The sequence below is a fragment of the Biomphalaria glabrata genome, chromosome 13, assembly GCF_947242115.1.
Source record: "Biomphalaria glabrata chromosome 13, xgBioGlab47.1, whole genome shotgun sequence".
Lineage (NCBI taxonomy): Eukaryota > Metazoa > Mollusca > Gastropoda > Planorbidae > Biomphalaria > Biomphalaria glabrata.
Window position 1 is genome coordinate 3,167,499 of NC_074723.1, and position 22,502 is coordinate 3,190,000.

The 22,502-nt window shown below is 37.3% G+C and overlaps 2 protein-coding genes across 2 annotated transcripts in view; one reads left to right on the forward strand and one right to left on the reverse strand.

The window, feature by feature from the left end:
- LOC106059672 (metabotropic glutamate receptor 3-like) overlaps positions 1-3,824 on the forward strand; it is a 311,145-nt gene extending 307,321 nt beyond the window's left edge. Inside the window, exon 12 of the mRNA XM_056009168.1 lies at positions 1,443-3,824. Coding sequence (XP_055865143.1) covers positions 1,443-1,606 — 164 coding nt within the window. The 3' untranslated portion in view covers positions 1,607-3,824. The remainder of the gene's footprint in view (positions 1-1,442) is intronic.
- A 9,987-nt stretch (positions 3,825-13,811) lies between these two features.
- The window catches only part of LOC106058395 (golgin subfamily A member 6-like protein 24), a 9,428-nt gene continuing 737 nt past the window's right edge, over positions 13,812-22,502 (reverse strand). The window contains exons 2-7 of the mRNA XM_056008665.1: positions 20,776-21,384; positions 19,083-19,163; positions 17,961-18,166; positions 16,559-16,706; positions 15,359-15,521; positions 13,812-13,890 (exon numbers count right to left, since the gene is read on the reverse strand). Coding sequence (XP_055864640.1) covers positions 13,871-13,890; positions 15,359-15,521; positions 16,559-16,706; positions 17,961-18,166; positions 19,083-19,163; positions 20,776-21,378 — 1,221 coding nt within the window. The 5' untranslated portion in view covers positions 21,379-21,384 and the 3' untranslated portion in view covers positions 13,812-13,870. The remainder of the gene's footprint in view (positions 13,891-15,358; positions 15,522-16,558; positions 16,707-17,960; positions 18,167-19,082; positions 19,164-20,775; positions 21,385-22,502) is intronic.

A 22,502-nucleotide genomic window follows, 5' to 3' on the forward strand; every position in this document is an offset into this window, starting at 1 on the left:
GACACAGACATTAAAGCTTGCTACACACATGCGCCAGAGAATTTACTCGTACATATATTACCGACACACATATACAGCAACAAAAGACACAAAAAAAATTTTCTCAGAAAGCTGAAAGTTTTAAATTATGCAAAAAATAAAATGTCTTTGAGATAATGTTTTGGATGAGAATAAAAATACCCACGCACCAGGACTGCAGAACTCTTTAGCTTCAGGGGGTAGAGAGTTTACTCCGATTAAGATATAACGTACAAGGGAGACAATATTGATTAGATTAACCTTGTTATGCATAACACAGAAGACAACAAAATAATGTAAGGGGAGATAACCGAGGGTGTAGTTGTCCTAAGATTTTACAGTATCTACTCTGGACTTAGGGAGATTATTTTTATAAGGGCTATATCAACTCACTCTTTCTGTCTGTCTTCCGTCCGTCTGTGTAGATGTCCTAAGAGTTTACAGTACCTACTCTGGACTTAGGGAGATTATTTTTATAAAGGCTATATCAACTCACTCTTTCTGTCTGTCTGTTTGTCTGTCTGTGTAGTTGTCCTAAGATTTACAGTATCTACTCTGGACTAAGGGAGATTATTTTTATAAAGGCTATATCAACTCACTCTTTCTGCCTGTCTGTCCGTCTGTCTGTCTGTCTGGCCAAAAGTAGACCTCGTTATCTCTCTGACACCTGATCTCGAATCAAGCTGAAAATGTGCACATTTATTTCTTTTACCTGACAACACAAGTATCAATAAAAAAAACAACAACAACCAATTAGTTAATTTACTATGGGTAATAAATTGCTTTGTTTAGTATCTTGAACAAGTGAAAGAAAATAGTACTTGACTAGAGTGGTGGTATACGCTGAATTAGTCCCCTTTATAGATTGTTGTTTGAGGCTTATTACAAATTTAATTACATGACTGAATCAAATTAATTAATGTACTTAATATAAGTTTGTTTTTTTTACAAGGAAAAAAAAACTGTTTTTCGGTTGTTTATTATGCAATTGTTTTATAAATTCGATTTCTATTTCAATCATAATAACACACAAGACAAACAAGATCACCTTCACCTGTTTTTCATCTATCATTTAGTGACTTAGTCTTACCATCCTGTTATGTACATCGCACGGGGGATGCGGTCGAGAGTAAAAGTACGCTTGGCTACCTAGAATTGCCTCGAGGATCGACACCCGACTCGGGCAGAGTTGTGTTTACTGAGCGCCTAAAGGCAGCACGGAAAACCAACTCCTAGATACCCCCTCCCCCACTGGTCCAGAAATGAGATTGGACCAAAAGCGCTCTGAGCATGCTATAAGCATGAAAGTAGCGCTATATAAAAGCTATAATAATAGTAAAGAGGATTCAATGGTTTTATATTTTCATTACATTTTGCTCCTGGATGATTCTATTTCCTAATTTTAAGTTTGTTTCTGTTCACAGACTTTGAAATGACGCGGACTTTGCGCAGTTCTGGTTCCTTCAGCAGCGGCTACAGCCGCTCCACCAATGCCACCCAGACCTACAGCAATGGTCACAGCATCAGCACGCAGACCTTGGACAGCGTGGGGGACCCAAGGTTTGGAGACGATGATGTAGAATTATGATGGGACATGAACATTAAAAGTTATAGCGTCTGGTTATGACTGGCTTTTTAGCAACTCCTGCGGTTATAATTGGTTTTAACAACTGCTTTGGTTATGACTGGTTTAACAACTGCTTTGGTTATGACCGGTTTAATAACTCCTGACCGGATTTACTACCACCGTTGTTTTTGACTGGTTTTACATCTCGTCTGGTTATATCTGGTTTTGCAATTATTTTAACTAATAACTTTCCCCAGCATTGTAAATAGACAAAAGTTGTATGTAAATACATGCTTATTATTATGGTTGCTTATCAAACTGAATATTTGCATGTGATATGTGTATAAGGGATATAGTTTTAACCTCTTGAGCTGTAAGTTAAACAACCTTAGAACCAGTAGTGAATTAGGTATTGCAATTTGCACGCAGTCTTATAATGTATTTTTTTTATTTCTCATTTTGTTTGTTTTATTTTAACTATGTTGAAAGTTTGTAAAGAATATAGAATGATCAGGCTTGAATGTTTATGGGAGTCAATAAATGTACCATATTGTTGGAGATGAAGGACCTGGCTGTAGAGGTTTAACTGTGTTAAGAACAAATGAACTTTACTAATAATGCATTGAATCAAAGCTTCCATTAAGTTATGTAAACAATAGAATGACACTTGTCTTGAAAACAGTGAGTGAAATGGGTATACTCTACTCACCATCAGTCTTACAGAATGTTCGCATTGATACTATTCAAGAGGCAAGGATTTAACCCTGATAATCTTAGTTCTGAAGCAATGAGTTCTACCAAAACACCACCCGGATGTCAACATCGATCATGTTACCTAGTACTACGTGTAATAGACACTGGGTTAGGATGGTCGAATTCTTGACCAGTGTTCAATAGACGGTGGATTATCATGGTCAGAAATTTGACTAATAAATTGATTTAAGAAACAATGGATTAGCATGGTCTTGATCGTGAACTGTGATAAATTTTAGTAGACAGTGGATTAGCATTATCAGAATTTCGACTAATGACTTATTCCAATAAACAGTAGATTAGCATGGTCAGAATCTTGACCAGTGACTAAGTACAATAGACGTTGTACTATCCTAATCTGAATCTTGACCAGTGACTAAGTACAATAGACGTTGTATGATCCTAATCTGAATCTTGACTAGTGACTAAGTACAATAGACGTTGTATTATCCTAATCTGAATCTTGACCAGTGACTAAGTACAATAGACGTTGTATTATCCTAATCTGAATCTTGACCAGTGACTAAGTACAATAGACGTTGTATTATCATAATCTGAATCTTGACCAGTGACTAAGTACAATAGACGTTGTATTATCCTAATCTGAATCTTGACCAGTGACTAAGTACAAAAGACGTATTATCCTAATCTGAATCTTGACCAGTGACTAAGCACAATAGACGTTGTATTATCCTAATCTGAATCTTGACCAGTGACTAAGCACAATAGACGTTGTATTATCCTAATCTGAATCTTGACCAGTGACTAAGCACAATAGACGTTGTATTATCCTAACCTGAATCTTGACCAGTGACTAAGTACAATAGACGTTGTATTATCCTAATCTGAATCTTGACCATTGAATAAGTACAATAGGCGTTGTATTATCCTACTCTGAATCTTGACCAGTGACTAAGTACAATAGACGTTGTATTATCCTAATCTGAATCCTGACCAGTGACTAAGTATACTAGACGTTGTATTCCTAATCTGAATCTTGACCAGTGACTAAGTACAATAGACGTTGAATTATCCTAATCTGAATCTTGACCAGTGACTAAGAATAGATGTTGTATTATCCTAATCTGAATCTTGACCAGTGACTAAGTACAATAGACGTTATATTATCCTAATCTGAATCTTGACCAGTGACTAAGTACAATAGACGTTGTATTATCCTAATCTGAATCTTGACCAGTGACTAAGTACAATAGACGTTGTATTATCCTAATCTGAATCTTGACCAGTGACTAAGTACAATAGACGTTGTATTATTCTAATCTGAATCTTGACCAGTGACTAAGTATAATGTTGGATCAGCATGGTCAGAATCTTGAGAGCGTGTGAGTTTACTAATCCATGTATGTATATAACATTGTGACGTATATGTATGGCTGTGCAGGTCATGACACTGGACCTGTATGCTTATGTTTTGAATAATGACAACAACTTCAACAATAATATGTACTTGTGTTCAGATTCGACATTAAACATTAATCAAATTTTAAATAGTCTTTTTTTCAATATTCTGTGTTCTGTGTTCTCTTCTAGAAATTTTTTTAGTAATTATCCAATATATAAAGTAGAATGTAAGGTGTCTGTATGAAATGGTATGTTTTCCATAGAAAATAAGTTTCTTTTAGTAATTATCTAACATATAAAGTAGAATGTAAGGTGTATGTATGAAATGACATGTCTTCCAATAAAATCAAAACCATTTAACCAATCTTGATGAAACTTGTCAAGAAGGTTCCTTACATTTCCGTAGTGTGTGCTAACCGGAAGACCCTAAATTAAAAAAAGAAATCTCTATATAAGAAACTGAGGGGCAGTGGCTAAGTGGTAAAGAGCTTGGCTTCCGAACCGAAGGGTCAAGGGTTCAAATCCAGGTGAAGAGTGGGATTCTTTATTTCGATATCTTTAGGCGCCTCTGAGTCCGCCCTGCTCTAATGGATACTTGATATTAGTTGGAGAAAAGTAAAGGGGATTAGTCGTTGTGCTGACCACATGACACCCTCGTTAACCGTGGGCCACAGAAACAGATGACCTCTACATTATATGTCCGATAGATCGCTAGGTCTAAATGGGTAACTTCAATTATATTCTTAAGTATAGAAGAAAGATTTTTTTTTCTTTTACAGTTTACTTTCTTTATCGTGGTAAATTAAAAAGTAATCAAACCATTACTTTCTGAAACAAAGAACATCTCGTCAGGTTTGATCTAAATCAAAAGTACTAGTTCAGTGATGCCCAAACCATGGCCTGTGGGTTATATCCGGCTTGTTTAGTAATAAACCTGCTTTCCCTCGAGCACCTCTGCTGACGCGCCGCTCTCTGAAAATGGTCGAGCTGACGGAATAGCCACTCTGGTTTAAATTGTCAGAGAAGGAGAGATCCGACTGCAATGACGCATGGCTCAAGCGAAAGGAATACGTCCTCAGAGCCCAGTTCAGGATAGATCATCGCCCAATGGTGCGTACTTTGGCTATTTACAGAAACTATGACTCAAGATGTCGGCACTGCAGAGTGGACACATTCTCACAGAATGTCACGATTTTCATGACAGAGGACAACGAAATCAAAGAGAAAAAGAGAGAAGGAGAAAGAGAGAAAGTGTTTATGTTCAGGATCAGGTTGCTAGATATACAGGAACAGAGACATTCCAGTGCACTAAGGCAGAGATTCTCAAACTAAGGTCCGTGGACCGAAACAACTGCAGGTGGTCTGCAGATAGATGAAAAATGTATACAATAAACTAGCTTCTTCCCTTAAAGCCTATTCATTCGACTTAATAATTTTAATAATAATAAACTCGCCCCTCGCGTTTCTCTAATGTCGTGTATTTATTGCTATTCTATGACGACCTAAGTCAAAGATTTGAAGACATTATTTACTTCAATATTTCCGACTGGGTGTGAATGCTTAAGCGCGTGGACAAACTCAGATACCAATCACAAATGCTCTTTCTTCCCTAGTTCTATTAGAGCATGGAATGGGTTGCTTGAGCCAGCAGAGTTTAAGTCATTGGTTAACATGCCTAACCAGATGCATGGCTCGTAGGACGTAATCATCTTCTTTTTTGAAGTAACGTCTGTATTATATAAGTATAAGATAAGACAGGAGCAGCTTATTAAAATATCCACAAACAAGGCACTTAAACCAATTTTTTGAACACAGATACTACAAATTCTGATAACAAAAACAGATTCCAGTTTTATACCTGGATTGTGGGCCTTTGTAAACACGTTGTTGACAGCTTTCCTGTCTTCTTATTTGGTACAACATGGATTCATTGCCATAATGAACCTGGTCACAAATTAAAGAAACCGACAAGAAAATTAGTGCTCGTTGAGATTTGCGGTTTGTTTTAAAAATCATTGACCTGGACATATATACACTCATAAAATCTCATCAATTTCATCCAAATAGTTTGTAAAAATCTTTTTTTTTTTTTTTAAAGTTTTATTTCAATAAACACTCCTTCAACAGTTTTTAAAATACAGAGATATCTTATTTAATATGCATTTATAATGCCTTTTCATTTAGGGGCAAAGTCTAGTCTATATTCGGGGGGTCCCCACTGCTCTAAGGAAATAGTCACAACATGCTGCTAGTCACGCTATATGTCTCTGATAAGAAATAATTGCCCTTGTGAGTAAGACCTTTTAGTCAGCTGAGATAGGGTGTGACTGTAGAGTATATTATCAGTCAGATAACAGACTTATCCTCTTATCTCATTTATTTCACTTTGTATTTTCTGTATAGAAGATGAATACGCCCTACGTCTATCTATGTGCCATAGTCAATTTGTGAGCTAGTTCGACATAGTGTCTGTGTCTGTATTTTAGCGAATTCCCTTTATCGTCTTATTTGAGACAAACTTCAAAATCAAATAAGTATTAAAAAATAATTTAAAAGTAACTCCCAATCGGATTGTCCTTCCTTAGTTAATAGTAAAAATTAAAAAGGGGAATAATCAAACAAATTTTGAATCGCACTGTACAGTCACACGAAACATAGTTGTCAATTAAGCCTGCATGGTAGTATCAGTTCAGCAAAACAGCTGTGCTCGAATTAGTCTACACGTTTGCTTCCAATGTATAGTTTTTACAAACTCAGTTTTTACTTAATAAGTCTGGAATAGAATCTCCCTGTCTAATTTTAGCTGAGCCCTATAGAGGAAAAACCGCTTTCGGTTTTGTGAAGTTTGTCTGTCCGTACGTATACACGTGCACCCGTCTGGGACATTTAGATCGAAAAAAAAAATTTAATGATATAAAAATCCAATATGATTGTAATTTATATTTAGATTTTGCAAAGTTCTGGCGCAACAGCCACTACTTTATTTTTTGAATGTAAGAATATTTTGTTTTTTTAATTAATTATGCAAAAGATTTTCCATAAAAATACACCTGTTAAAAAAGAAATATATATAAATTTAAAGGAGGTTATATTTAGAAAGGAAGATCAATATTGTGTCGTTGTTTTTTTTAGTAATATCTATACTTAACATTTAGGTAATTGTCAAAAAAAAAAAGTTATAAATAAATAACAATAACAACGTCTTCATTTCCGAGGATGATAGTAGTGTTTCACGTGACCAGACCAAATCTAGATGTAAACTGTATATTTTGTCACATCAATTGCACACCAGGCCGTTGTCCGTCTTGGTCTATTTAAGTTTTCCTTTTTGTTTTTTGTGCCTATTTTTGGCAAGGACTTTTCTCTGGGTCTTTTCTGACTTATATTACATTCAATTTTTTTGCCAAAAGATCCATTTTTTAAATACTTTTTATGTGTATATAAAATCGAGATTGAATATACAGCAGTTAGTCTATTTAAGATCTCGGTCTAGGTCTGTTGTTATTTAAATGAACCCTGATCAATGGGTGGATTTGCGGTGGCCACCTCAGAGTTTGTGTGATAACACAAACACGTTTTTTTTCAAATCTTGTTTTTCTAGTTACTTCTAGACCACAAAATTGCTTGACTTTCACACACTCAAGAAGAACTTGCTATGGTATGTGAAAGTCATTCTGGACTTTCATGTCATTACAAGATGAGATTGCATTAGCAATTAGAGTGTGTACTTGTAAACACATAAGCATTATGCTTCAATTTTATAAACATATGTAATTCTTATTTTAGGTACATTTAAGTCCCAGTATCATTTTTCTAATTTACTTTTTGTTTTCACTATGTTTTAGTCACTACAAAATCACCAAGTAAGTTAGACTTCTGATTTACATTTCAAAAGTGCCCATGTTTTGCTATTTCAATTATAGCGCAGCTTTATAGGCTGTATGTGATCCACGGGCCGTAGTAAAACACTAAATAAAGTAAGAAAAAAAAAACAACTCTAAAAAACGTCAGGCTACTTAAAAGGTATTCTATTATTTTAAACTTTAAATGTGGACTTTTTTTTCCACTGTGACTTTTGATAATTAAATCTGACAATTTTGTTGCACTTGTTTGAATGTAGGAATCTTCGGTGTTACAATCATTACCAGTTGAGAAACGTGTTAAGACAAATTTTAGAATTATATAAAACCTCTGGTGACACAAAGATTGTTATGAGAACCTCTGGTGACACAAAGATTGTAATGAGAACCTCTGGTGACACAGAGATTGTAATGAGAACCTCTGGTGACACAAACATTGTAATGAGAGCCTCTGGTGACACAAAGATTGTAATGAGAACCTCTGGTCACACAAAGATTGTAATGAGAACCTCTGGTGACACAAAGATTGTAATGAGAACCTCTGGTGACACAAAGATTGTAATGAGAACCTCTGGTCACACAAAGATTGTAATGAGAACCTCTGGTGACACAAAGATTGTAATGAGAACCTCTGGTAACACAAAGATTGTAATGAGAATCTCTGGTGACACAAAGATTGTAATGAGAACCTCTGGTGACACAAAGATTGTAATGAGAACCTCTGGTGACACAAAGATTGTAATTAGAACCTCTGGTGACACAAAGATTGTAATGAGAACCTCTGATGACACAAAGATTGTAATGAGAACCTCTGGTGACACAAAGATTGTAATGAGAACCTCTGGTGACACAAAGATTGTAATGAGAATCTCTGGTGACACAAAGATTGTAATGAGAACCTCTGGTGACACAAAGATTATAACCAGAACCTTTGGTGACATAAAGATTGTAATGAGAACCTCTGGTGACACAAAGATTGTAATGAGAACCTCTGGTGACACAAAGATTGTAATGAGAACCTCTGGTGACACAAAGATTGTAATGAGAACCTCTGGTGACACAAAGATTGTAATGAGAACCTCTGATGACACAAACATTGTAATGAGAACCTCTGGTGACACAAAGATTGTAATGAGAACCTCTGGTGACACAAAGATTGTAATGAGAACCTCTGGTGACACAAAGATTGTAATGAGAACCTCTGGTGACACAAAGATTGTAATGAGAACCTCTGGTGACACAAAGGTTGTAATGAGAACCTCTGGTGACACAAAGATTGTAATGAGAACCTCTGGTGACACAAAGATTGTAATGAGAACCTCTGGTGACACAAAGATTGTAATGAGAACCTCTGGTGACACAAAGATTGTAATGAGAATCTCTGGTGACACAAAGATTGTAATGAGAACCTCTGGTGACACAAAGATTATAACCAGAACCTTTGGTGACATAAAGATTGTAATGAGAACCTCTGGTGACACAAAGATTATAACCAGAACCTTTGGTGACATAAAGATTGTAATGAGAACCTCTGGTGACACAAAGATTATAACCAGAACCTTTGGTGACATAAAGATTGTAATGAGAACCTCTGGTGACACAAAGATTGTAATGAGAACCTCTGATGACACAAACATTGTAATGAGAGCCTCTGGTGACACAAAGATTGTAATGAGAACCTCTGGTGACACAAAGATTGTAATTAGAACCTCTGGTGACACAAAGATTGTAATGAGAACCTCTGGTAACACAAAGATTGTAATGAGAACCTCTGGTGACACAAACATTGTAATGAGAACCTCTGGTCACACAAAGATTGTAATGAGAACCTCTGGTGACACAAAGATTGTAATGAGAACCTCTGATGACACAAACATTGTAATGAGAACCTCTGGTGACACAAAGATTGTAATGAGAACCTCTGGTGACACAAAGATTGTAATGAGAACCTCTGGTGACACAAAGATTGTAATGAGAACCTCTGGTGACACAAAGATTGTAATGAGAACCTCTGGTGACACAAAGATTGTAATGAGAACCTCTGGTGACACAAAGATTGTAATGAGAACCTCTGGTGACACAAAGATTGTAATGAGAACCTCTGGTGACACAAAGATTGTAATGAGAACCTCTGGTGACACAAAGATTGTAATGAGAACCTCTGGTGACACAAAGATTGTAATGAGAATCTCTGGTGACACAAAGATTGTAATGAGAACCTCTGGTGACACAAAGATTATAACCAGAACCTTTGGTGACATAAAGATTGTAATGAGAACCTCTGGTGACACAAAGATTATAACCAGAACCTTTGGTGACATAAAGATTGTAATGAGAACCTCTGGTGACACAAAGATTATAACCAGAACCTTTGGTGACATAAAGATTGTAATGAGAACCTCTGGTGACACAAAGATTGTAATGAGAACCTCTGCTGATATTGACATAAAAATTATCATATGAACTTCTAGTGAAACAAAGATCTTATTGAGAAAATCTGGTGACACAAACATTCATCTATGAGAATCCCTGGTTTTAACATCATAAAATACTTTCTACGAATCTAAAAAAAAAAAAATCGAATCCCCCCCAAAAAAATTCCTGCCTGTTGGAACTTTGTGTTTGATGAATGAAAATGTCGAGGCACACTCGAGGGCTCATACATCAATTCGACTAGAACTACTAGAATTCTAGCTAAGACCAACACACTACAGTCAGAGCAAAAGTTTAGTAATATGAAATACAATGAATCTCTGGTGAATGATACATCAAGCTATAGCGGCATGTTATTTAATACTTTGTTGGTATCTAAAAGTCGTTCTTCTAAAAGTTACTTTGGTCGGGGATGTAACATTTACATCAGATAAATACCTCTTGATTATATTTTACTTTGTTTATTTATTTTAATGTCTAGCTAACTGATATTATGTGTTTGCTAATGTCTCGAGGATAATCAGAGAATGGACTTTTGTAGAACTGGATATTAATTAAGTCTTCTCATCTTATAAAATAAAGACGTGACTTCAAAAAAGAAGATGATTACGTCCTACGGGTGTTCCTAGGTCACTCTAGTCATGCATGTTATGTAATGGCTTAAATTCTGCCAAGTCACTGGTTTTCCTGGCTGACTCAGGCAACCCATTCCATGCTCTAATAGCACTAGGGAAGAAGGAGTATTTGTACAAATTTGTCCTGGCATATGGAACAAGGAATGTGCCTTTATCTTTGTGTCTTTCAGAGTATTTTATTAAATTATATTTTTGTATTTGAAGATTGTATTTTATATATTATGCATAGTTGCTACTTTAAGTCTGCTATCCTCAAGGGTTTCCAAATTTAGTGATTTACTAAAGGTGTTACTCCAGTCAAATGTGAATATTCGTTTGTTATGAATCACACTGCTCTATTTTGTGTCTGTTCCAGTTTCCTAATGTTTTCTTGAGTAGAGCGGCCCAAAACAGAGGATGCATTTTCTATTATTGTCCTAACCAAGGTTAAATAACATTTTAGTTCTATGTTCTTATTTGATTTGTAGAAATTTCATTTAATAAACCCTAAGGTTATGTTATATGTTTGATTTTTTTAATAGTGTCACTCATATGGTGATTCCATGATAGTTTTTCATTTATTATCAAACCTAGATATTTTGCATTTTCATTTACAATAGTTATGACTTAGAGACACTGGAGGCTTTGAAAGATATTTAATGATTTGATGATAAGCATTGTTGAAATGATCTCTTCTACTGGCCTAAATAAAATGTCAACTTATCACGTAGACTAGAGCGTAATGTGTATCACTTGGCTTCGAGAAGACCATGAAAATATCAAATTAAGATTTAAAAAAAAATTAAAATACAACTCGGGGTAGGCTAGAAAACAGTGGCTTAGCTAGGGTGGGGGAGATGGGGACCCAATTCGGATATCCCCCCCGGGACCCACGTGAGTGTTTGAAATTTGTTTTTACATTAAATATTACGCCATTATCTCGTGCTATTATGTGGAATGTCAAAATGCATGGGCCCATAGAGAGGTCAGGTTTCGCGGGCCCCCAACACCCTAGCAACGTCACTGCTAAAATACAAATACTTAAATCCTTTAATTTGTAGAACTTAGAGAGCCGTCATTTTTAAAGTGTTTTATGGGAGACATAGTATCTGGAAGCCAACTCGTAAATAGCAAGCTTTTTGGTGTATGCGCTGTACAGAATACTCGTTTCTTATTTTTTTTAATCACATAGTAATTGGACATACTCTCTAACACTGAGGACACTCGAATTGTCTAAACGCCTCTCCGTGACGTTTATATAGCTGGCAACATTGAAGGGCAACTTAGCGTCCTTGACATTGGTTCACTCTTAGCGAAAATCTACAATAGCGTGCCATTTGCATGAAATGTTAATTTATGGACAAGTCCTTGAACCAATTATCAATTTAAAATAAATATCTACAATAGCGTGTAATTTGCACGAAAAGGTTTATTACTGACAGATAGTCCTTGAACTAATTATCAATTTTAAAAAAAATCCACAATAGCATAAAATAGTACTATACCATGGAGATAGTCCTTGAACTAATTATCAATTTAAAAAAAAATCCACAATAGCATAAAATAGTACTATACCATGGAGATAGTCCTTGAACCAATTATCAATTAAAAAAAAATCTACAATAGCATAGTCCTTGAACCAATTATCAATTAAAAAAAAAATCTACAATAGCATAAGACGACAATATACCATGGAGATGGTCCTTGAACCAATTATCAATTTTAAAAAAATCTACAATAGCCTGTAATTTACATAAATAGTACTATGCCATCATTGCCATGGAAATAGTTCTTGAACCCAATATCAATTTTTTTTAAAATAGGTTAATGGGAACAAATCTGACACTGAAGATTGCAGACGGAAATGATGAATTCATATCGGCCCTCGGCTTGTCTTTTTTTTTTATCTGCAAACACAATTAACCTTGGTTTAATTATGTCCCTTGTTTGCCTGACGACAAAATATCAGGCCATCAAGGGAAACAACTAGGAAATGTATGGCATTTTTTGAACCCTAAAAGAAAATGTCCAGGTGTGATGTTTTTGTCAGGTCTTAATGACGTAATAAAACACGTCATCGATTTGTGTGTGTGTGTGTTTGTGGGTTTTTAAGTTCATCGACATCAAGTAATCTATAGAATCATTTAAAAAAATGATTAATTAATCTTCACCTCTAGAAGCACGTTTTGAAAGATAAAATGCAAGGTAATGATAATTCGTTAGGAATGAGAACATTGTACAATTGAAAATAAAGCATGACATAAACACCATAGCACCTAGAGTAATGTTCCTCCTTGCGGTTCTTATAATTTTATTTTAAAAATCATTATTTTGGGAAGCGTGGTCGAGAGACTAAGTGCGCTTGAACTATGAAGGTGGTCCGAGGTTCGACACCCGACTCGAGCAGAGTTGTGTTTACTGAGCGCCTTAAGTCAGCAAGGAAAACCTTCTCCCAGATACCCTTCCCCCACTGGTCCACAAATGAAATTGGACCAAAGCGCTCTGAGCATGATATAGGCATGAAAGTAACGCTATATAAAAGCTATAATTATTTATTTATTATCATTGCTGCACTGTGTATTCCAAGCTGCCTTAGGGGGTCACTGGCTCCTCATTGTTTCAGGGCTGAAAATAGCAAATTCACACCCAGCACTGCCGCTAATAGCAATTTCACACCCAGCACTACCGCTAATAGCAATTTCACACCCAGCACTACCACTTATTGCAATTTCACACCCAGAATTCCCTTGTCATAGTAATTTCACAGCTGACACTACCGTTAATATCAATTTCACACCAGGCACTATCGCTAGCTGCAATGTCACAACTGACACTGGCATAAAAGCAATGTCACAACTGACACTTCTTTTTTAAGAGTGTGAAAACAGAAGGTTAAAAAATGGCAAGTCCAACAGGTGGTAGGAATCTGACACAGGAGAAACGTGTCAACAGCAAAATCTACGCATGAACTTTATTTTTTAGCGACAGACAGTCTACGCATGAACTTTATTTTTAGCGACAGACAGTGAAGAGAGGGGAGCGTTTGTGGAGTCAATACGACAAATGTTATAAAATATCATGTATCGTCTGATGGTTTTGGAGAACTTGCCAGGATAGACTGATGTCTTATTTATTTAAGAAACAGAGCAGACGTTTTGTACTTTTGAAATTTTAAAATGGTTGAAAGAACAAAACAACACAGGATTGAATTTTTGTATTTATTTATAGAAACAAGATGAAAAACAACAAAATTTTCCCCTTTTTTAGCCAGAGATTGGGAAATCTGTGGAAACAAATATAGTTTTTGTCTTTACTCAACAAAATAAGAAAAAAAAAAAGGAAATAAAGCGAGGTAACTCAAAGAAACAATTTTAAAAAAAAACTTCTATTATTATCTACCTTTGAATATAAATATTTTTTAGGATAATAACATAATAATAACAACATGTATTACAAACAGATATTTTTCTTTGCTCCTTTAATTTTCTTGGTATGGGTTAATATCTTTTTTTTTTTTAAATACAAATCTTAGAAAGTATTGGGTATTTCGATAACCTGTAATTTAGTGTTCATATCTAAATAAATTCGGTAGTGATACTTCAAGATACAGAGTGATGGACAATCTACCCATTCCAAATCTCTCGTTGGACGACGGGACCTTACTACGAACAAAAAGAACCTGGGACGAATGAGAAGACTGTTCGGCCCTTACTAATACAGATCTGTTACACCATTATCTGGAACTACGAAATAAACCTTATGTATCCAAATAACTACCTTGGACTAGCTCTAAGAAGATAACAACACGAAAGGTATGCATCATCTGGTCGACCTGATATAAAACAACTGGTTATCCGTTATTTAACCACATGAATGCAAATTTTGCTACGATGTTGCGACAGAACAAAGTGCATGCATTGATGTGTGTTCCATTAATTCTATATAATGGCTCCCCGGCAATTACCATTAAATAATTCAACACCAAATTTAAACCCAGAATTCCAACAATAACAAGGCTGGATAGACGATAGTGACAGGCTGGGGCACCGAACGGGGTCATACCTTTCAAAATATAATATGTTTAAAAAATATGCATGTCAATTATAAGATAAGGGGAAATGAGATAATATTTACTAATAATCTGTTTCTTTACTAGGCATGTCATTATATTAGTTAATATTATTATGGATGACTGCCTGGTCGTGCTGATAACGCGGTTGATTTACTTTCGGCTGCTTTGATGGTCCCGCGTTCATACCCCGCCTGCTGTCATCCGATGTCGTCCTGTTGGAAGGCTTAGACTGGGAAGAAGATTATTTTCAACTCTAAAAGAACATCCGAACCATGTAAAACATCCGAAACATGTAAACCAAACAAATGAGCTGAAAGACGGTAAGGGCCACCAAAAAATAAACACTCCCAGGGCCTACACTTACTTACATCCGGCACTAAATAACCACACCACACCCGTGGCAACTAACTGTTTACTAAAAAATGCAATGTCCTAGTCAATCCCAGTCAATCTCGTGCGCCAAAGACTTACTACATGTGGCCAGCATTTGTTTGCAGGCAACGACTTGTGTCTCGACCATCTCCAGGGTAAGGGCCTTCAAAAAAATAAACACTCCCAGGGCCTACACATACTTACATCCGGCACTAAATAACCACACCACACCCGTGGTAACTAACAGTTTACTAAAAACTTCATTGTCCTGGTCAATCCCTACTAATCTCGTGCGAGAAAGACTTACTACATGTGGCCAGCCCTTGCTTGCAGGCGATGACCTGTGTCTCCACCAGCTCCACGAAGCTGGTCAGATGTTCAGCAGCAGCGCACATGATGTGGACGTATCCCTTGAGGACATGCTTGACCCTCTCCTTGGCCTCCATGGCAGCAAACGTCTCCACCTTGCGCTTTGGACACAAAAACGTGTCACAGTTCAGTAATTATGTTTTTTTGTGTCAGAGCCCAGGGAGAGCCCGAAAAGGGAAATAGCGAACTACATTAGTCGAATTTGAGTACATGTGATGTGATGGTACAGTGATAGTAAGAGTTTGATATGAGAGACTTAGTAGTGTATTGTGTCTGACCAAGACCAATTGGTGTAGAAGGCCTGAACACTGGCCTGTGACGTATGAACCTATGGGCAGTTTAGACCAACGACTTTTTGCCACGTCCCAGGTCCGACGTCTGTGACTTGCTACGCCCTATTAGTGTAAGCTGCCCACAGGTTTTGACGTCTCAGGTCAGTACTCAGGCGTTCTATAACGATTGTTATGCAGTGCTAAACAATTATCTTATATCTTAGAAAGAAACGACAACTTATCAGCAATTCTTTCATTTTGTGCACCCAATGCACTCAATGCACCAAATGCACTCAATGCACCTAATGCACCCAATGCACCTAACAGCTAGCTATTGAAAGTTTTTTCCGCCTTGGCGAACAGTTGAGAAGTTAATTGATATTTGACTCGTATGATTCGTTAAGCTATACCCGAGTGATAAACATGAGCTTTTCTAATTCTCTTTTCATAGCATGTCTTCTAATCTTCTAAATAAGGTGTTTAAGCAGAACATTTTGTAAACATGATTACAAAGAGAGTTTGTGTTATCACTCAAACTCAGAGATAGCCCCATCAGATCAGTCCATGGACTAGGAATCTTTAAGCCACGGACTTGGTTTTTTTTCTCCTGAAGTAAAATATTTTTGTATATGACTTAAAAAACAAACTTGACAACCTATTGATAATGAGATTGCTGACTTTATTATGCTTCTTTTTCCCAAATGGATAAATTAGCTTCTTAATATTTTGTTTTAGTCTTTTCGATGAAAATGTGACAGACCAACAGACAGAAAACACAAAACTAAAAGCGGCTTTCAATCTTACGGTGGCCATTAAGAAAAAAATCCAGATTATTTTATACTTTTCGTGCACCAACATAGCCTTACCTGTCTGAATATTGGATCGTTTAAAATCTGTGGGAAAGAACCATTAAAGAATCCAATAGTATCCCCCATTTGGTTGTCAAAGGGCATTCCACTGCCATTGGTTGTTGGAATACTCTCTTCAGGGACAGCGAAATAACCAGTGGCCAATCTAATGAAAGAGAAAATTCATATGTAAATTTACACTCAAAAAAATATCTTTCTGCAGTGACGTGTCTAAGCACTAATTCATATTGCACGGTCTGGAATGATTAAAATGTATTACAGACATATCAAGGGATACATTACCACAATAAATAGAGGAGTCTATGAAACCGAGATTAGTGACATTGACGGAAATATGTCAAAGCAAATGGACAATCGGGTCGGAGTTTGGCCATCGCTAGTTCAAGGCTAGAAGACAAGATGGCTGAGTGGCAAAGCACTTAGCTTTCAAACTGGAGGGCCAGGGATCGAATCCTCGTGAAGACTGGGATTCTTTATTTCGGGATCTTTAGTGCATCTTTTAGTCCCAAGCTCTAATGGGTACGATTAATGTTTACCTGAAATTAGTTGGTGAAAAGTAAAGACGATTGGTCGTTGTACTGGCCACATGACACTCGTGGGCCACAGAAATAGATGACCTTTAAAACAATAGACCGCATGGTCTTAAAGGGGAACTAATTCAAGGCTATCCACTTCCTACATCAGAAGCCGCCTGCACTATCCAATCGTCAAGAGTTGGGCTGGCCCAATGTTGGCCAACTGGATATTTTGTTTCAGTACCTAGCTTCAACTCTATGTTTAGATTAAGCAATGTCTAGTTGCTTTTTATTTTTAGTATCCCCGACTCGTCAATATTGCGATATCGATTGATCGATCAGCTTGTCTACATACATTGCACGACAAACTCATATTTATTTCACCATCACTCGGATACTATACATGGCGATAGACGAAAGACTTTACTATCAAATGTCAAAAGTATACGAATAGTAACACCTTTAGTAAAATCACTAAATTTAGCAAGCCTTCAGGATAGAAGACTTAAAAGTAAAGTAGCAATTATACATAAAACACTGAACCATAATCTTCAAATACAAAAACAAAATTTAATAAAATACTCAAAGATACACAAAGATAACACTCCATATGCTATGACAAATCTGTACAAATGCTCTTCTTCCCTAGCGCTATTAGAGCATGGAAAAGGTTACCTGTGCTAGCCAGGAAAACCAGTGACTTGGCAGAATTTAAATCATTGGTTAATATGCATGACTAAATGCATGACGCGTAGGACGTAATCATCTTCTTTTTTGAAGTAACGTCTGTATCATATAAGATAAGATAAAAGTTGAAGAGGGGCCTTTGCAAGCAGTTTGTAAGGCCGGCCCTGCTGTCATCAAACACCATGTGTGCAACCTACCTTTCCAGGACCAATCGAGGGTCACTCTCGCCTTGACACAGTCCCAGGAAGTGTTCTGTTAGGTTGAAAACGAAGCTCATCTTCTGCTCCTCGAACTCCGCACTGACCTGGTTCAGTTTTTCAGCCAGCCATTTCTTCATTTGAACTTTTTCCATCTGCTTCAAGATCTCAGCTTTAGCCTCCTTCTCTTCGTTAGCTTTGAGAGCCTTCAAACAGAATGGAAGTGAATTTACAAAACATTTAATGGATATTTGATCCACATCAGGGGTTCTCAGCCTGTGGATCGCGACCTCCTTGGGGGTGGATTGACGATTTGCCAGGGGTCGCCTAAGACCATCGAAAATATGGATTGCTATTGTCTATTCTTCTATTGCAGTATGTGTGTGTGGAGTGGGGGGGGGGGGTCGAGGCAGAGTGGGGGATTGTAAAAAGGGGTCGCCGAGAATATGAAACGTATTCACCGCTGATCTACATCGAAAAACGATGTCAAAAGACACTTTTGGTGTAACAAATATGTGGTGACTGAACATGTGTGAAGGGAGAGTAAAAACCAATAAAAGTGGGACACAAGCATATAATGGGGTTCATCAATAAAAAAATTTAAGCTTCATGTTAAGTCTACTTTGTTTTTTTGTTATTAAAATTAAGTTATTATGTGTTAATAGTGCCTGTTAAATCTTGTCGATATTTTCACTTGTTGAATTATCTTCTCTTTCGTAAACAGTTTTTCTTCGCCTAAAACAGCGGTTCTCAACCTTTTAAGCTCGGCGACCCCTTTTTACAATATATCACTCTGCCGCGACCCCCCCCCCCCCCAAACAGCAATAGAATAATAGACAACCATCCTTATTTTTTGATGGTCTTAGGCGACCCCTGGCAAATCGTCAATTGACCCCCAAGGGGGTCGCGACCCACAGGTTGAGAACCCCTGGCCTAAACAAACTTTCTAGGCATACTTTGGGTCGTTAGATATAACCTTTGCTAATATTCAGATAAATTAACCACCTAATTCCATCATTATAAGTATTAATTATGTTTTGTAAACAATGTTTTGTAGTTTTTGAACCAGGCAATCTATCACTTCAATACGTGCTCTAACTAATATAAAAATGCTCTACTTACTTTGAGTCTAAGATATTCTTTGAATTCCAAATATTGTTCCCTCATTTTTTCTTTGAAGTTCTCCTCGTCATCGTCGGAGTCCTGAGAGAGAAAAAAAGTTCTATAATCCATCACAAAATTAATTTTACTGACAAATAATTATGTAAATATGGCAATGATTCCCATTTTTTTTTCCTTTTTGGAACACTTCGCACATTCTGAGTATTTAGCGGAACACTTCGCACATTCTTAGTATTTAGCGGAACACTTTGCTTATTTTTTTTTATAGAAATTATCTCAAGTGGTAGGCTACTAGTTAATTATTACAGCAGTTCGTGGAACACTTATTCAGGACTCGCGGAACACTAGGGTTCCGCGGACCACAGTTTGGGAAACACTGAAATATAGTCACGAAAGCTTCATGTACAAAAGCCTTATTTTTTGTGTCAACTACGGTAATTTTGTGTTTTATTACTGGGTTAACTACGGTCTTGTTCCCATGTTTTATGTCAATCAAATAATAGAAACTTCATCAGTATTCTTTTAAATCGAAGGAAGTCTTATATAGATGACAGTGGCGTAGCTAGGGTATGGAAAGGGGGGGGGGTCCAAATTTGAAAATCCCCCCAGGCCCCCACTTGAGAGTTCTTCCAATTGAGTGTCTGAAATATGGTTTTGCATTAAATATTACGCCACTATCTCATGTCATAATGTCGAATGTCAGAAGGCAGGGGCCCCGAACAGGTCAAGTCTCCGGGCCTCCTATATCCTTAGCTACGCCACTGATAGATGTACTAAGTTCAGACAACGATACATTTCGGGTTTATCAGATTTAAAACTAAAACAGCATCTCAGTAAAAACCTAGTTTCCCTTTCAGACCTTGAGATCTATAGGGCAGATGATGTAAAGGTCATCTGTTTCTGCGGCCCATAATAATAATAACTAATAACAATAATAATAATGTATAATGCTACTTTTAAAATATAAAATATATTGTTGTAAACCAGGTGGTGACACAGATGGGCGTAGTGCTGTGTGTTTTGAGACTACGGAAATAGCCCCAGGCCAGCGCTAGACGAGCGGTCAACCGTGATAGTACACGCCAGTTCGGCAAAGACCTTTGCTGTAAATATCACGCACGTAAGTCACGGCGAATGTAATCAGGCGAGTGGTCAAGCGAGTGGTCAAGCGACGTTCCATGCGTTTCTAGAAGGCCCGTAGAGATCCTACAAAAGAGACTCAAGACATCACATTACCTCGCAATGTGACCAGATGGCTGCCTGGTCGTGCGGTTTGCGTGCTGGACTGTCGTTCGGATTTATCGATGGTCGAGGGTTCAAATCCTTCCCGCTCCCATCCCCCGTCGTCCTGCGGGAGGTTTGGACTAGGAAGTAAACTATCTTCAACTCTGAAGGAACATCCGAAACATTTTACAAACAAACATTTTACGAGGCGAGAACCAGCACGGTGTGTGAGGTCAGTGCGGAGCAGAGACTAGGTTTTTGGAAAGACAGTGTTAATGTTGTTGCCAATTGTGATGCATTTGAAATTAAACTGTTACTGTTACTTTGGAGCCCTGAGTTGTAAGGTTCTTTAAGTTCGTTGTGTCGTGTGGTGCAGTTTGAAGAGATCCTGGATAGAAGGAGAGACGTAACAATATAAACAAAATGTTATTTTTTTTTAAAGAAAAAGTTAATGAAAAAGAAAACTTACCTTTTTCTCTTCCTTGCCCCAGCCTTTGGACTTTTGCTCCCCCCAGCCCCCAAACTTCTTTTTGCCCCATCCAACGACAACCTCATTATCCTCTTTCTCCTCTTCGCTGTCGTCTGCTACTTGTTTCTTCTCCCCTCCCCAGCCTTTGGACTTTTGCTCCCCCCAGCCCCCAAACTTTTTCTTGCCCCATCCCTCGACCTGATCATCATCTTTCTGCTCCTCGCTGTCGTCTGCAACCTTTTTCTTGTTATCTCCCCATCCTTTGGACTTGTGCTGCCCCCACGATTTGCTGGTCTCCTTTTCAGAATCTTGTTGCTCCTCGCTGTCTTTCCTCTTCTCTTCGCCCCAGCCCTTTGATTTCTGCTCCCCCCAGCCCTTGTGCTGTTTCACGCCCCAGTCACTGCTCTCGTCTTCTTTGTCGTCGTTTTTCTCTTGCCTTTTGTCGCCCCAGCCTTTGTGCTCGCCCCATCCGCCTCTGCCCTCTTGATCCGCCTCGCTCATTTTCTCTTTCAGCTCTGCCTCCAGCTCTGCCCACATTTTGCTGTAGTCGCCAGCCAGAACTATGGGCAGAACACAAAGCGCCACTGCCAGGATGATCCTCATTTTGACCTAGTAAAATAGAAATAGACAGCAATGTGTGCAAATTTATGTAAATTTATTTAACCATAAAATAAATTTAAATGTTATATATATATATATATATATATATATATATATACATATACATACCAGATGCATACGGATTCACACAAATACATATGTGGGTATAAATACACAGAAATATATTATGATCAACTTTGCAGTGTGCATACTTAAAGAATTTAAAATGTTGTTTCTAATTACTCTTAATATATAATAGACATTTGATAAATAGTTATACAACTTTATAAAAAAAATATTTAAAAATTGTAACTTCAGAAATTTTACGGTGAAGACTTGTATTTGAGTCAGGTTGTGCTCCCCTGATCCAGCTCATAAAGTGATTAAGAACTTTTTACTTTTGTTTGATAAAAATATACCAAGCTGAATTTTATGTAAGCATTGAGTTTGGAGGATTTACTCCACCGTCATTTAGAGTCCTAATAAAGACACAATATGTAACGCTCGTAGAAAATTCAGCACAATACTTCCGGTTCATAGATCAAATAATTCATGATATAAAAATGTGCCATCCAAGCTACCTGTGGCTAATGGTTGCCTGGTCGAGTGGTATGCACTTTGGGCTGTAGTCACGCCCTGCGATCATCATAAGGTTTGGGCTAGGTTGTAGATATCTTCCTTTTTAAATTAACGTCCGAAAATAAGAAAATAAACAAATTCCTGATGTATATCGTTTGTCTCCGAGTCCGAACATTAAGGGGGAACGCATTATATCACGTGGATTATATCGCGTGGATGTGCAGTCCTAGCTGTGGTCCACATATCGTATCATAGCTGCAATTAAACTTCAAAGCTATAACAGTTTATTTGTGACGAACGCCAAATAACTAATGACAATGTCTTCGATTCCCAACATTAAGGGCGAGTGCAGTGTTTAACACGGCTACGCAAACACAGCTGCGACCTGCATATTTTTCCGAATCTAACACAGACAAATTAGTATCAAGTACATTAAGTGCACATATACAATTATACGTATACTTTAGTCCGATTATAACCGTAGGTCACACATATAGATGGCTTTTACATCATTCTTCCCTTAGGTCGCAACGTCTGAAACGCGTCAT